At 41.1% G+C, this 13,972-nt stretch overlaps 1 protein-coding gene across 1 annotated transcript in view; it reads left to right on the top strand.

Annotated features, from left to right (window-relative positions):
• The window catches only part of exoc5 (exocyst complex component 5), a 93,809-nt gene that overhangs the window by 45,407 nt on the left and 34,430 nt on the right, over window positions 1–13,972 (top strand). The window contains exons 4-9 of the mRNA XM_068039208.1: window positions 6,475–6,669; window positions 8,792–8,856; window positions 9,675–9,703; window positions 10,153–10,262; window positions 13,356–13,400; window positions 13,555–13,695. Of these exons, the coding sequence (XP_067895309.1) occupies window positions 6,475–6,669; window positions 8,792–8,856; window positions 9,675–9,703; window positions 10,153–10,262; window positions 13,356–13,400; window positions 13,555–13,695 (585 nt within the window). The remainder of the gene's footprint in view (window positions 1–6,474; window positions 6,670–8,791; window positions 8,857–9,674; window positions 9,704–10,152; window positions 10,263–13,355; window positions 13,401–13,554; window positions 13,696–13,972) is intronic.

Raw genomic sequence — 13,972 nt, 5'->3', positions numbered from 1 at the left:
AAGAAATATAAAAACAGACAGTAAAAGTTTCTACAAGTATACAAAAAAGAAAACAGTCGCTGAAGTAAATGTTCATCCCTTAGAGGATGCGACTGGGAAACTAATAATTGGAAACCAGGAAATGGCAGAGACTTTGAACAACTATTTTGTATCCATCCCCACAGTAGAAGACACAAAAGTATCCCAAGAATAGTAGAAAATCAAGAGGCAAAAGGGAGGAAGGAGCTTAAAACAATCACTATCACTAGAGAAAGAAATACTAGGAAAACTAATGGGACTAAAGGCTGGCAAGTCCCCTAGACCTGATGGCCTGCATCCTAGGGTCTTAAAAGAAGTGGCTGCGGAGATAGGGGATGCACTGGTTCTAATCTTCCAAAATTCCCTAGATCCTGGAAAGGTCCCTGTGGATTGGAAAACCGCAAATGTAACACCCCTATTCAAGAAAAGTGGAAACTGTAAGTCAGTTAGCCTAATATGTCATCAGGAAAATGCTGGAATCCATTATTGAGGAAGTCGCAGGACATTGCATTATGATTTTCTAAATCCGGCAGAGTCAGCATGGTTTTATGAAAGGGAAATCATGTTTGACATTCATTAGAGTCAAAAAGCAGGATGGATTAAGTGGAACCATTAGCTGTACTGTATTTGGATTTCCAAAAGACATTCGATAAGGTGCCACATAAAAGGTTCCTACACGAGATAAGAGCTCGTGGTGTTGGGGTAATACATTAGCATGAATATAGGATTGGCTAACTGACTGGAAACAGTTGGGATAAATGTGACATTTTCAGGTTGGCAAACTAACTAGTGGAGTGCCACAGGGATCAGTACTGGGGCCTCAACTATTCACAATCTATATTAATGACCTGGATGAAGGAACCGAGCATAATGTAGCCAAATTTGCTGATGATTCAAAGATAGCTGAGAAAGCAAGTTGTGAGGAGGACAGAGTCTGCAAATGGATTTAGATAGGTTAAGTGTGTGGACAAAATTTTGGCAGATGGCGTATATTTGGGAAAATGTGAGATTGTCCACTTTAGGAAGAATAGAAAAGGAGAATATTAAATGGAGGGAAACTGCAGAATGCTGTGGTACAGAGGGATTTGGGTGTCCTTATACACGAATCACAAAAGTTAGCATGCAGGTACAGCACGTAATTAGGACAAATGGAATATTGGCCTTTATTGCAAGGCAGATGGTGTATATCTTTAGGGAAGTCTTGCTACAACTATACAGGGCATTGCTGAGACTGTATTTAGAGTACTATGTACAGTTTTGGTCTCCTTACTTGAGGGGGATATATTTACACTGGAAGCAGTTCAGAGATGGTTCACTAGGCCAATTCCTGGGATGAAGGACTTGTCTTACAAGGAAAGGTTCAGCAGGTTGGGCCTATACTCATTGGAGTTTAGATGAATGAGAGATAATCATCCAAGATTCTGAGGGCTTGACAGGGTAGTTGCTGAGAGGATGTTTCCCCTTGTGGGGAAATCTAGAACCAGGGGGCACCATTTCCAAATAAGACATCTCCCCTTTATGATGATGAGGAATTTCTTCTATGAGGGTCATTAATCTTTGGAATTCTCTTCCCAAGAGAGCAGTGGAGGCTGTGTCATTGAATATATTCAATGCTCAGTTACAGATTTTTGATCTGTAAGGGAATCGAGGGTTATTTGGGCGGTGTGGCAGGAAAGTAGGGTTGAGGCCACAATCAGATCAGCCATGATCTTATTGAATGGCAGAGCAGGCTGGAGAGGCCATAGCCTACTGCTGCTTCTATTTCTTATGATTTCTTATGAACTCACCTCTGATGTCCTCACCTCTGGAATTCGGCCTTTTTGTCCAAGGTTTGGACCAAGGCTGTGTTGAGGTCTGGCGCCGTAAGGCCCTGGCGGAACCCAAGCTGAGCATCGACCAATAGATTACACAGGTTACTGCTGAATAAGTGGCTCTTGATAGCACTGTCGATAACACTTTCCATCACTTTGCTGCTGATTGAGAGTAGACTGATGGGCAGTAATTGGTCAGATTGCATTTATCCTGCTTTTTGTGGCCTGGACATACCTGGGCAATTTTCCACATTGTCGGGCAGATGCCAGTAGTGTAGCTGTACTGGAACAGCTTGGCTAGGGGTGCGGCTAGTTCTGAAACACGAAGCTTCAGCACTACAGATGGGACATTGTCAGGGCACAAAGCCTTTGCTGTATCCAGTGCTTAGTGCCATTTCTTGATCACGTGGAGTGAATCGAATTGGCTGAAGACTGACATCTGTGATGTTGACAACCTCAGGAGAAGGCCACGATGGATCATCCATTTGGCACTTCTGACTGAAAATTGTTGCAAACGCTTCAGCCTTGTCTTTTGCAATGACGTGTTGCACTCCGCCATTATTGAGGATGGAGACGTTCGTGGAACCTCCTCCTCCAATTAGTTATATAATTGCCCACCACCATTCGTGGCCAGATGTAGCAGGACTGCAGAGCTTTGATCTTATCCCTTGGTTGTGAGTTCACTTAGCTCTGCCTATTGCATGCTGCTTCCACTGTTTCGCATGCATGTAGGCCTGTGTTGTAGCTTAACCAGGTTGGCATCTTATTTTAGATATGCCTGGTACTGCTCCTGGCATGCTCCCCTATACTCCTCATTGAACCAGAGTTAGTCCCCTGTCTTGATGGTAATGGCAGAGTGAGGGATATACCGGCTCATGAGACTGCAAATTGTGATTGAATGGAATTATGCTGTGCTGATGGCCCACAGCACCTCATGAATGCCCTGTTTTGAGTTGCTAGATCAATTCTGAATCTATTCCATTTAAGACAATGGTAGTGCCACACACCACGATGGAGAATATCCTCCGTGTAGACAAGACTTAGTCTCCACAAGGACAGTGCAGTGTCACTCCTACCAATACTGTGTTGGATGGATGCATCTGCGACAGGTAGGTTGGTGAGGACAGGGTCAAGCAGGTTTTTCCTTCTTGGTTCTCTCGCCACCTGCCGCAGGCCCAGTCTGGCAGATATGTCTTTCAATCAGCATTGTTGCTACCAAGGCATTTTTGGTGGATATTGAAGTCCCCCACCCAGAGTATGTTTTGTGCTCTTGCTGCGCTCTTCCCTTTGTGCTGTTCATCGGTAACATTTTTTTTATTCGTTGTGCGACATGGGTGTCGTTGGCTAGGCCAGCATTTCTTGCCCATCCCTAATTGCCATTTCAGAGGGTGTTTAAGAGTCAACCAGATTGTGTGGGACTGGAGTCACTTGTAGGCCAGACCAGACATTACTGAACCAGATGGGTTTTTACAACAATCGACAATGGTTTCATGGTCACTATTAGATTAGCTTTCAAATCCATATTTATTACTTGAATTCAAATGTTCAAATTTCACCATCTGCCATGATGGGATTCGAACCTGTGGCCCCTGAGCATTAGCCTGGGCTCTAGATTACTATAATCTCTATAATCTTTGGCCTCCTTATCTCGAGAAACAATGGATACGCGCCTGGAGGTGGTCAGTGGTTTGTGAAGCAGCGCCTGGAGTGGCTATAAAGGCCAATTCTACAGTGACAGGCTCTTCCACAGGTGCTGCAGAGAAATTTGTTTGTCGGGGCTGTTGCACAGTTGGCTCTCCCCTTGTGCCTCTGTCTTTTTTCCTGCCAACTACTAAGTCTCTTCGACTCGCCACATTTGAGCCCCGTCTTTATGGCTGCCCGCCAGCTCTGGCAAACGCTGGCAACTGACTCCCACGACTTGTGATCAATGTCACAGGATTTCATGTCGCGTTTGCAGACGTCTTTAAAGCGGAGACATGGACGGCCAGTGGGTCTGATACCAGTGGCGAGCTCGCTGTACAATGTGTCTTTGGGGATCCTGCCATCTTCCATGCGGCTCACATGGCCAAGCCATCTCAAGCGCCGCTGACTCAGTAGTGTGTACAAGCTGGGGATATTGGCCGCCTCGAGGACTTCTGCGTTGGAGATACGGTCCTGCCACCTGATGCCAAGGATTCTCCGGAGGCAGCGAAGATGGAATGAATTGAGACGTCGCTCTTGGCTGACATACGTTGTCCAGGCCTCGCTGCCAGAGAGCAAGGTACTGAGGACACAGGCTTGATACACTCGGACTTTTGTGTTCCGTGTCAGTGCGCCATTTTCCCACACTCTCTTGGCCAGTCTGGACATAGCAGTGGAAGCCTTTCCCATGCGCTTGTTGATTTCTGCATCTCGAGACAGGTTACTGGTGATAGTTGAGCCTAGGTAGGTGAACTCTTGAACCACTTCCAGAGCGTGGTCGCCAATATTGATGGATGGAGCATTTCTGACGTCCTGCCCCATGATGTTCGTTTTCTTGAGGCTGATGGTTAGGCCAAATTCATTGCAGGCAACCGCAAACCTGTCGATGAGACTCTGCAAGCACTCTTCAGTGTGAGATGTTAAAGCAGCATTGTCAGCAAAGAGGAGTTCCCTGATGAGGACTTTCCGTACTTTGGTCTTCACTCTTAGACGGGCAAGGTTGAACAACCTGCCCCCTGATCTTGTGTGGAGGAAAATTCCTTCTTCAGAGGACTTGCCCAGTGGCATTACCACTACGCCACCGCCTCCCCCAGTTCTGATGAAAGGTCCAGACCTGAAACACTAACTCACTTGTATTCTCCACAGCTGTTGAAATAGATAGTGAGTATTTCAAAACATTTTCAGTAGCGGTTCAGATTTCTAGAGCCTGCAATTTTTTTTAGTTTGTTTAATCATTCTTTAATGTTGACAATTTTGGTGGATTATTTTTTTTTTTAAAGTAAGTAAAATTTGAAGTTTGCATTTTTGCAAGCCATTTGTCCCGCCATAGTATGTCTAACTCCTATCTCTAAATCTTTACATTTGGTCTTGGATGAAAATTAAAACTTGGATAGCTTTTTATACAAACTTAAATTAAGATGTTATTTGAAGAAATATTACTAAACTGATCGTATAATTTACTTCAGTCTTGGAAATATTTAATAGATTGGACTTCAGTGGTATATCATGATCCGCTATATGCATCATTTACATTCCCTGTAGTCCTTATCAATACAATGCCTGCCATTCCTGCATCAGCATTCGTAGTCAGATTTTTACTGATATTGAGTATATTGGTGACTTTAAAATATTAGAGGGCCATTGGGAACCATTTATTGAACTGTCACTACTTCTGACCATTCATTTCATCCTCCGTTTAATATACCTATGAGATCAATTATATAACATTATTCAAGGATGTTTAGAAGTAGAAATATTTGGCTGCTCGAAGGTATGGTTTGAACATCAAGCACTGCTTTTATTTTGTCCAATATCTACCATACCAAGGTCACTTTTTCCCTTCTGATCTTGTCATTGAATTTAGAGAGAAACATTTAAAAAATACAATTGATAGTGTTATACAGCTTCGTGCATTTATACAGTTCCTTTTAATGTCTCAAAGATGCCCATGGTGGAGAGAAAAAGCACTGAGCAAGAGTCAGAATAGTGGAAGAAGGTGACAGTGTGATTGAAGAGTAAGGTTTTGAGGAGGCTTTTATAGGTAGGGAGAGATGCAGCTAAGTGAGGGAAGTTGCATTTATATAATACTTGATCACATCTTCATGATGTCCCAAAGTGCTTGACATTCAGTGAATCACACTAAAGTGCAGTCACTATTGTTGTGTGAACGAGTGTACTAGCCAATTTGTACAGAACACTGTTGATCTGTTTTTGGTGGTGTTGCAGATTAAGGGGGAACTCTCTGCTCTTTGAATAGTGGGACAAGATCTTGAATGCCCACCTGAACATGAAATTTTGATTAAACCTTTCATCTGAAGATGGCACTTTTAACAATGCTGTACTGTCTGCATGGAAACACCAGTCTAGGCTATGTACTGAAGTCCTGGAGCAGTGTATGGATTCATGGCCTTCTGACTCAGACAAATGTGCTACCAACTGAACCAAAATGATACTTGGAATTCCAAATTTGACAGCTGCAAAAGAGCTGAAGGCTATGCCAGTGATGGGATGGGGTGAGACACACAGTAGACCAGAGTTGGAAGAGGAAGGCGCAGGCTGTGAAGGTAGCATTTGACCATCTCTGGATTTGTGGGCAAGGATGGCCATTTGAAATCAACTTCTTGAGTAACATTTTTGGGGTAAGTGAGGTGGTTAAAATTGGGATAAAGACTGGTTTCATCCTTTGAAACATAGTACTGTCAACCAACAAAAGTACTAACTGAAGCTGTAGTAAAGTCTGCAGCCCAAAATGTCCTGGGTCAAAGGTTGATGAGATTTATCTCTTAAAAATAAAAAAACTGAGTACTGTTTGTAGCTTTTCTTAATGGTCATTCCATTCTTAATGACCACTGAAACCTAAATATCTCATGTAAATTAGTGGCTTTTTCTATGAAAGTGGAATATTTGAATAATGTACTACTGCAAAAGTAACCTGAATTTTAATGCATCACTTCTATGCCTATAGATTGCTTTCCAGCATTTCCAGGAGCTGGATGAACATATCAGCTACGTAGCAACGAAGGTTTGTCACCTTGGAGACCAACTGGAAGGAGTAAATACACCAAGGCAACGGGCTGTAGAGGCACAGAAACTGATGAAATACTTTAATGAGTTTCTGGATGGAGAGCTGAAGTCTGACGTTTTTACAAATCCAGAAAAGGTAAGTACTGTCAGCAGGATAAAAATGGTTCAAAGCAGTAAGCAGTGCTGCTCTAATTACAAGCTGCTACCATGACTTACCACAGTCAGACTTCAAACCACTGAGAGTCTAAACTTTTCAAAGAGTCTAGCAGTTTCATTGTTCAGAAATGTAAATTAAAAGTCGTAACCTGCAGAGTGCTGATAAAGCATTTATTGGTATTTTTTCATTTTATTTTCCAATTTTGCTAATGAAGCTAAGAATTTTGGCTCTTGGCTTAATCATATTCACATGGGTAAGGAAGTGAGATTCCCCCCCTTTAATTATTTTTAATTGAATTCTATTGTGTGGCTGAAGAATTTTAATAAAAATGTATCAGCAGCATAAATGAGGAATAAATTGGTATTAAGCAAAGTTTTAAAAATTTTTGGAAGGCAAAATCTATAATGAACTTTAGGAATAGTTAAATTTTTAATGTACTTTATTTTAATCCTCTTCAATTCACACTTCTAGCAATAAAGCCATACTCTGTGTACACATTATGTAACTAAATGAGTATAACAGGGAAGCACCTAACATGTCCACCCCTTTCTCATCCCCTTACTGATGCTCCTAAACAGCATTTAGGAGCGCATAAGTTGAAGTTTGACGTACTCCTTCCCACCCACTCACGCCCCTTCCAATCTATTTCCATAGAGCCATGAAAGTCAAAGTAGAACAGCTGCCGGTAACTTATTGTATCAATAGAAATAGACAAAGGAAACCACAAGGACCATTCTGTATGACATTCATTGAGTAAGGAAGGCTGGTTGAAAAGGAAGCACTTGGTGGTAGATGGAACTGAAGTAACAATTGCAAGATTAATAACTTTGCATGGCAAGTCACTGAACCACTGACTGACCACTCATAGCAAAGGAAGAACATGTAGAAAATCAGGGGAAACATCATGTAGAGTTGTACTTACTCACCCATGATCCAACAGCATCAACTAGTCCAACTAAATAAATAAGCCTAGATATTTGAGATTCTCTCCCCTCTTCGCAACCCCTGCCCTCACCTGCACCCACATAGAGCAGTTATCCATCATTTTCTTCAGCAGAAAGTCCCCCCCGCCCCCCCCCCGCCACAGCCCTCGACAATCGTGGTACTGCACGCCTTTGCTTGAGAAAAGATGGTTGCACCCCCACTGCTGCTGCTGGAACAATGCATTCCTCAATGAGAACAGAGTGCACCTAGACCATTCCTGCCTGTATACACCATAGAGAAAAATAATTTCCCCGACCTCCAAACTGAATTGGAGTTCAACCCCCCTCACTGCAGAGATATTGACATGCTCAGCCACTCCCTGTTGTATCACAAACCCCACAGAGCAGAAATAATCCTCCACCCTCTTTCAATGAAAAAGCTCCACCCCACAACTGAGCAACTGCACCGATTCCCTCCCTCCCACACCCCCCCACAAATGTTGCATGCCCACCTTGAGCAGACATCATGCCACCCACTCCCCCCGAATGCTGCCACCACCGCCGCCAGCGATGTGAGCAGATTTGTCAGCGTCTTTAACAGCTGGAGTGAAGAAATCAGATGCACTGCTCCCCTCATGTTGACTGAAAGATAGGCTCTGATCCAACACCACCTAACCCCCCGCCGCCCCCCATCCACTATTTCCCTCTTTCCTCTACACCCTTCTCCCCACTCCATTCTTTTCCCTTATCCTCATATTCCCCTTACCACTAAGAAAAGGGCCCTCGCCTAGTGCTCCTCTATTACCATTGTGTTGCTTCCTCCGCATGACCCTGTCTGTCTCCTGTCCTGATGCACAGCTTGTGAGCCCCTCTAATGACCAATTAGACCTAGTGAGGTTGCAATAGAAGAGCATTAATAACCTGCATTATTTGTGTGCAGATTTTCTAGCTCTGTTTCCAAGCTTTTAGTTTATTTTGAATCTAGAAATTATACTTTGGATAAAATAGAGATTGTATTCATAACCACTTTTCTTTTGAAGTGCAGACTAATGGTTTCTTAAATTTGATCATTTTATATTTGTGCTATCTGTATAGAACTCTTGATTTTTTTTTGGAGTTAAGAAAAAACAGTATCTTCAACTTCACAGTTAAATGTTACATTCATATTTTTTCTTCAGATTAAGGAGGCAGCTGATATCATTCAGAAGTTGCACCTCATTGCTCAAGAACTGCCCTTTGACAGGTTAGCCAATCATTCAAAATAGAATTTCAATGTATAACTTTAAATTGATAGATATTTGAAATTGACAATTGATTACTGATTAAAATGTTTTGACTAATTAAAACAGGATTTTTAACAAAGTAACCATATACAGCAATTAAGTGCTGTTTTCCCTGTTTCATATGGAAAGGTTTCAATGTTCACACGAGTGATATATTGAGTATCAATTGCGGAACCAGTGAAACCATGGCTGTTTGTTTCAAATATTTAGATTAAGGATAAAGAGATCTATTATAAATTTATCTTCTCTTAGTGCACATTTCTTAAACCTTAAATAAAAAAACAGGGCGGCGCAGTGGTTAGCACCGCAGCCTCACAGCTCCAGCGATCCGGGTTCAATTCTGGGTACTGCCTGTGTGGAGTTTGCAAGTTCTCCGTGTCTGCGTGGGTTTTCTCCGGGTGCTCCGGTTTCCTTCCACAGCCAAAAGACTTGCAGGTTGGTAGGTAAATTGGCCATTATAAATTGCCCCTAGTATAGGTAGGTGGTAGGGAAATATAGGGTCAGGTGGAGATGTTGTAGGAATATGGGATTAGTGTAGGATTAGTATAAATGGGTGGTTGATGGTCGGCACAGACTCGGTGAGCCGAAGGGCCTGTTTCAGTGCTGTATCTCTAAACTAAACTAAATATACCAGTATCATAAATAGCGCTTCAATGTTCATTAGGCATCTGTTGAAAATTGTCACTTGTTTGATATTCAATAAACATTAAAGGATAGCATTAGATGATCTCTTATGGAGTATTTCTTTTTAAGTTAATGGCTTTTTTATTCCTTGTAGGTTTGCAGAAGTGAAGTCAAAAATTGCAAGTGAGTTCTTGTAATTATATTTATGTTCTGTCACTATGGCAAGGAACCCGCACTCACCTCACCCCCCTCCCCCCACCCCCCAAACTGGCATGTTCTGAAACACAGTTTGGACACTCGTGTTCTGGTAGAGTGCCTTGAAATATTGTAGAGCCTGGAAGTTCACTTTTTGTGGTTAAGTACTACAAAAGGTTGATGAGAAGTTGGAGAATGTCCAAAAGTCATAAAACAAAATAATTTACAAATCTTGTGCCACATTACAATTGAATGTTTCATATTTTGACAGGTGCAGTAAAATTGCCATCTTAAACAAAAATATATAAAATGTTACATACTGGGTCTTGTTACTATCTAAAATCTGAGAATTCGGAACCCCAATAATTTAATAACATGGTTTTCAGACCCCAAGTACCAAGCCAAACAAAGTAAAAGATGATTTATGGCCTTTCTAGGTAAATATCATAACTTGGAATGCCAGTTGATTCAGGAATTTACGAATGCACAGAAGAGAGGTGAAATTTCCAGGATGCGTGAGGTTGCAGCAGTTTTACTCCATTTTAAGGTATTAATTTTAAGTTTTACGAACTATATATGCTACTAAACGTGTGGTCCTATGGGTTAATCTGTGGGACAGAAAGTTGAAATTATTAAAAATTCTGCACAACATTGGACATAAACTAAATCCAAAAGATCTCGTTTACTTGGCCAACATAAGTCTACTTCATAGCTGTTGAAGTAACTTAATTGAAGCCTGTAATAATACTTGGGTCTGCAATTGGTACAGTTCAGGTCTTCACATATATATAATATATCCATAACATAGCTATCTCTGTTGACTTTCTCTCTCTCCCTCTCCCTCTCCCTCCCTCCCTCCCTCTCTCTCTCTCTCTCTTCTCCCCCCCCCCCCCCCCGTCTCTCTCTCTGCCCCCTTTCATTGATGTGAAAGTCATCAACTGATTGCTCTTAAGTGCATTGTCATTTTAATTTAAAGATCATTCACTGCTTAATACAGTTCATCACAAAACAAGTGTCTGCAATTGATGCACACACACATACGTCTTTTTATTGGAGTAAAATTTGAGAATTGTCTGCCTTTTAAAAATTATTCTGAAGTTACTGGGCAGAAAGCACTAGAAACTAGTGGAAAATATCCCATCCGTAGAGCTGACTGACAAGTACTGATGCATCCTGGTGAATTAGGTATATTGCACATGCTCAGACTACACGATCCAAGTTCAGCTTGGAATGTCACAGCAGGCAAAAATATCAAGAGGAAGCAGAGACCAAGTTAAAAATCTTAACTAAGATATTAAAAGGCACACAAGACAATTGTGGGTAAAGTTAATCAGAATATTTTGTTATCTTTTTTGAATTTTTTGCCCTTCAAGCTTTGGACATTTCAGTTAATAAGGCAAAAGAATTGGATGAAAAAATAATGAGAAAACCTGTTGGTCTCTCATAGCTGTATTTAGTTTTTTTTGCCTCCATTGCTTGTTTTTGGGGATTTAAGCCCATATATTGAACACTTTTCCTGATATCTTAAATTTACCCCTGGTTTGATCCTTAATCGCTATCCTACCCTCACAATTTATTTAATATTTCATATTTACTTTTTTGTATACAATTAGCTAACTTTTATACCTCTAAGATCACCTCGGACATTTTCTTTGAAGGACCCATCGTTTTCTACCCTTGAGCTAATTTCTTATCCGTTCCTAAGATTTTCATTGAATACTCCACAAGTTTGTAGGAATTTTCACAGTCTCTTGGATGTCTGTCAAAGAAGGTGAGAAGGTCAATCAAGCAGGATCTTCCCTTCTGAGCCCTGGTTGACTGCTGTTCATTTATCGTTGTAAAGATCGTCCTCAACTCCTGATTTTTATTATTTTACAAGGAGTGAAGCAAAACTTATGGGTCTGTAGTTGGTCGTGTCTGTTTTGTCACCCTTTACGGGGGGAGAACTGCATTGGTCTGTTTCCAGTGTACTTGCACCTCATGAGTATTCAGTAACTCACTCATTTTGATTATCAATAACTCCTATATCATCTTCCTAGTTTCTCTTGACACTCTGGGATAATTACCATCCACCCCTGGAGAATTTTTGAGCTTTTTTGTTCTTGTCTAGCAGGTCATTTATTTTGCAAAGGTTATTTTTGTTAGAGGAGAGCATGTTTTAACTTCCTTTGTGAATACTTGGGGGAAGGAATCATTTAGAATGTTTACTATCTCATACTTGTCCTTCGGTTTCTGATCCAATCCCTGACTACCTCTTATTGATGAAGAATTGAAACAATTACTGTTGTGTTTTGCCTCTGCAGTTATGTTTTTTTTTTTCTCCAGGTCTTGTTGACCCTCTGATTACCATCTTCTGTTCAGGGTTGATTCCATATCTATTTGTTTGTATCTGTCTCAAGCATTTCAATCTCAACTAATTCATGTTTCTCGTTTATTTTAATCTCTTGTGTCTCAATTTCTTTTGTCTGCCTTTCACTGATTTCAGATTCTCATCACATTTTCATCTACTTCACTTGCTTATATTTCATACCTGTTAGTTTCATATCTGCTTCAGTCTCTCACATTTATCTCATACTTTCAGCCTCTCGCATCTATCTATCTGTGTCACACTTCCATGTCTACTTCTTATTTATAAAAGACAAAATACTGTGGGTGCTGGAAATCTAAAATATAAACAGAAAATGTTGGTACTCTGCAGGTCAGGCAGCATCTAAGAAGAGAAAAACGCAGATGATGTCTGACCTGAATGTTTACAGTGTTTCCTGTTTTATGCTTCCTATCTATGTCAGGTGTGCATGCGTGTTATATATTAGTTGGTCCTGCTGACAATTCTTTTTTTTTTTATTCATTTGTGGGATGTGGCTATGCCAACATTTATTGCCCATCTCTAATTGCCCTTGAGAAGGTGGTGGTGAGCTGCCTCCTTGAACTGCTGCAGTCCATGTGGAGTAGGTACGCCTACAGTGCTGTTAGGAAGGGAGTTCCAGGATTTTGACCCAGCAACAGTGAAGGAACGGCAATATAATTCCAAGTCAGGATGGTGTGTGGCTTGGAGGGGAACTTGCAGGTGGTGGTGTTCCCATGCGACTGCTGCCCTTGTCCTTCTAGGTGGTAAAGGTCGTGGTTTTGGAAGGCGCTGTCTAAGGAGCCTTGGTGCGTTGCTGCAGTGCATCTTGTAGATGGCACACACTGCTGCCAGTGTGTGTCAGTGGTAGAGGGAGTGAATGTTTGCTTGTGGATGGGGTGCCAATCAAGCGGGCTGCTTTGTCCTGGATGGTGTCAAGCTTCTTGAGTGTTGGAGCTGCACCCATCCAGTAAAGTGGAGACTGTTCCTGACTTGTGCTTTGTAGATGGTGGACATGCTTTGGGGAGTTAGGAGGTGAGTAGTTCGCCGCAGGATTCCAAGCCTCTGAACTGCTTCTGAAGCCATGGTGTATCCCAAAGATGTTGATTTATGGATATATTGCTTGCAATTGCATTCTTTTAAATGCATAAGGAAGGGACCTTCACTGCTCTTCATGGGAAGCCATTGCAATCAAAGAACTAAGAATCATATTTTTATAGAATATTTGTTTTCCAAATTATTCTCTATTTTTCATTTAGACTTTTTGAAATATGGAATGTATTTTCTCTCTTGCAGGGATATTCTCACTGTGTGGACGTGTATATAAAACAGTGCCAGGAGGTAATTTGCTGTAATCTATTTTTTGGTGTGGTTGTTTCATTTCCTTCTGTTAAACTGTTCAACAGAATTTTTGATGTGCAAAATGTATTTTCTGTAATATTGTAACTAGATTACAAATTATAGAATCCAATGGCTTAACACGTTTTATTTGTAGGGTTCATATTTCAGAAATGATTTATTTGAAGATACAGCCACGTTATGCCAACGAGTAAATAAAGAAGTTTGTGAAGTCTTCAGCAGCCCAGAGAATGTGATGGCCAAACTTATCCAAAACATTTTCGAGATTAAACTTCAGGTAAAATTTTACTATTGCAGATTAAATTTGAAATAATTTAAAAGGTAAAATGCTAGCTGTACGACTATCTACTCATGCTACAACTGATACTGGTTGGTTTTTTTTTTGGCATGTATGAACCTACCTTTTTTCCTAAATGCTGTTGTACCAGGCAAAATAATTTATCAAGAACGCTAGTCCATCGACTGTGTTAACCTGGTATAGAAAATACTTTTTATAAGACATCAGCTCTGACCACATAGCCATACCATCATCAAGAACACTTACTTCCACCTCC

Source organism: Heterodontus francisci, chromosome 9 (genome assembly GCF_036365525.1).
Source record: "Heterodontus francisci isolate sHetFra1 chromosome 9, sHetFra1.hap1, whole genome shotgun sequence".
NCBI classification, from domain to species: domain Eukaryota; kingdom Metazoa; phylum Chordata; class Chondrichthyes; order Heterodontiformes; family Heterodontidae; genus Heterodontus; species Heterodontus francisci.
This window is presented reverse-complemented; position numbering and strand designations above follow the sequence as displayed.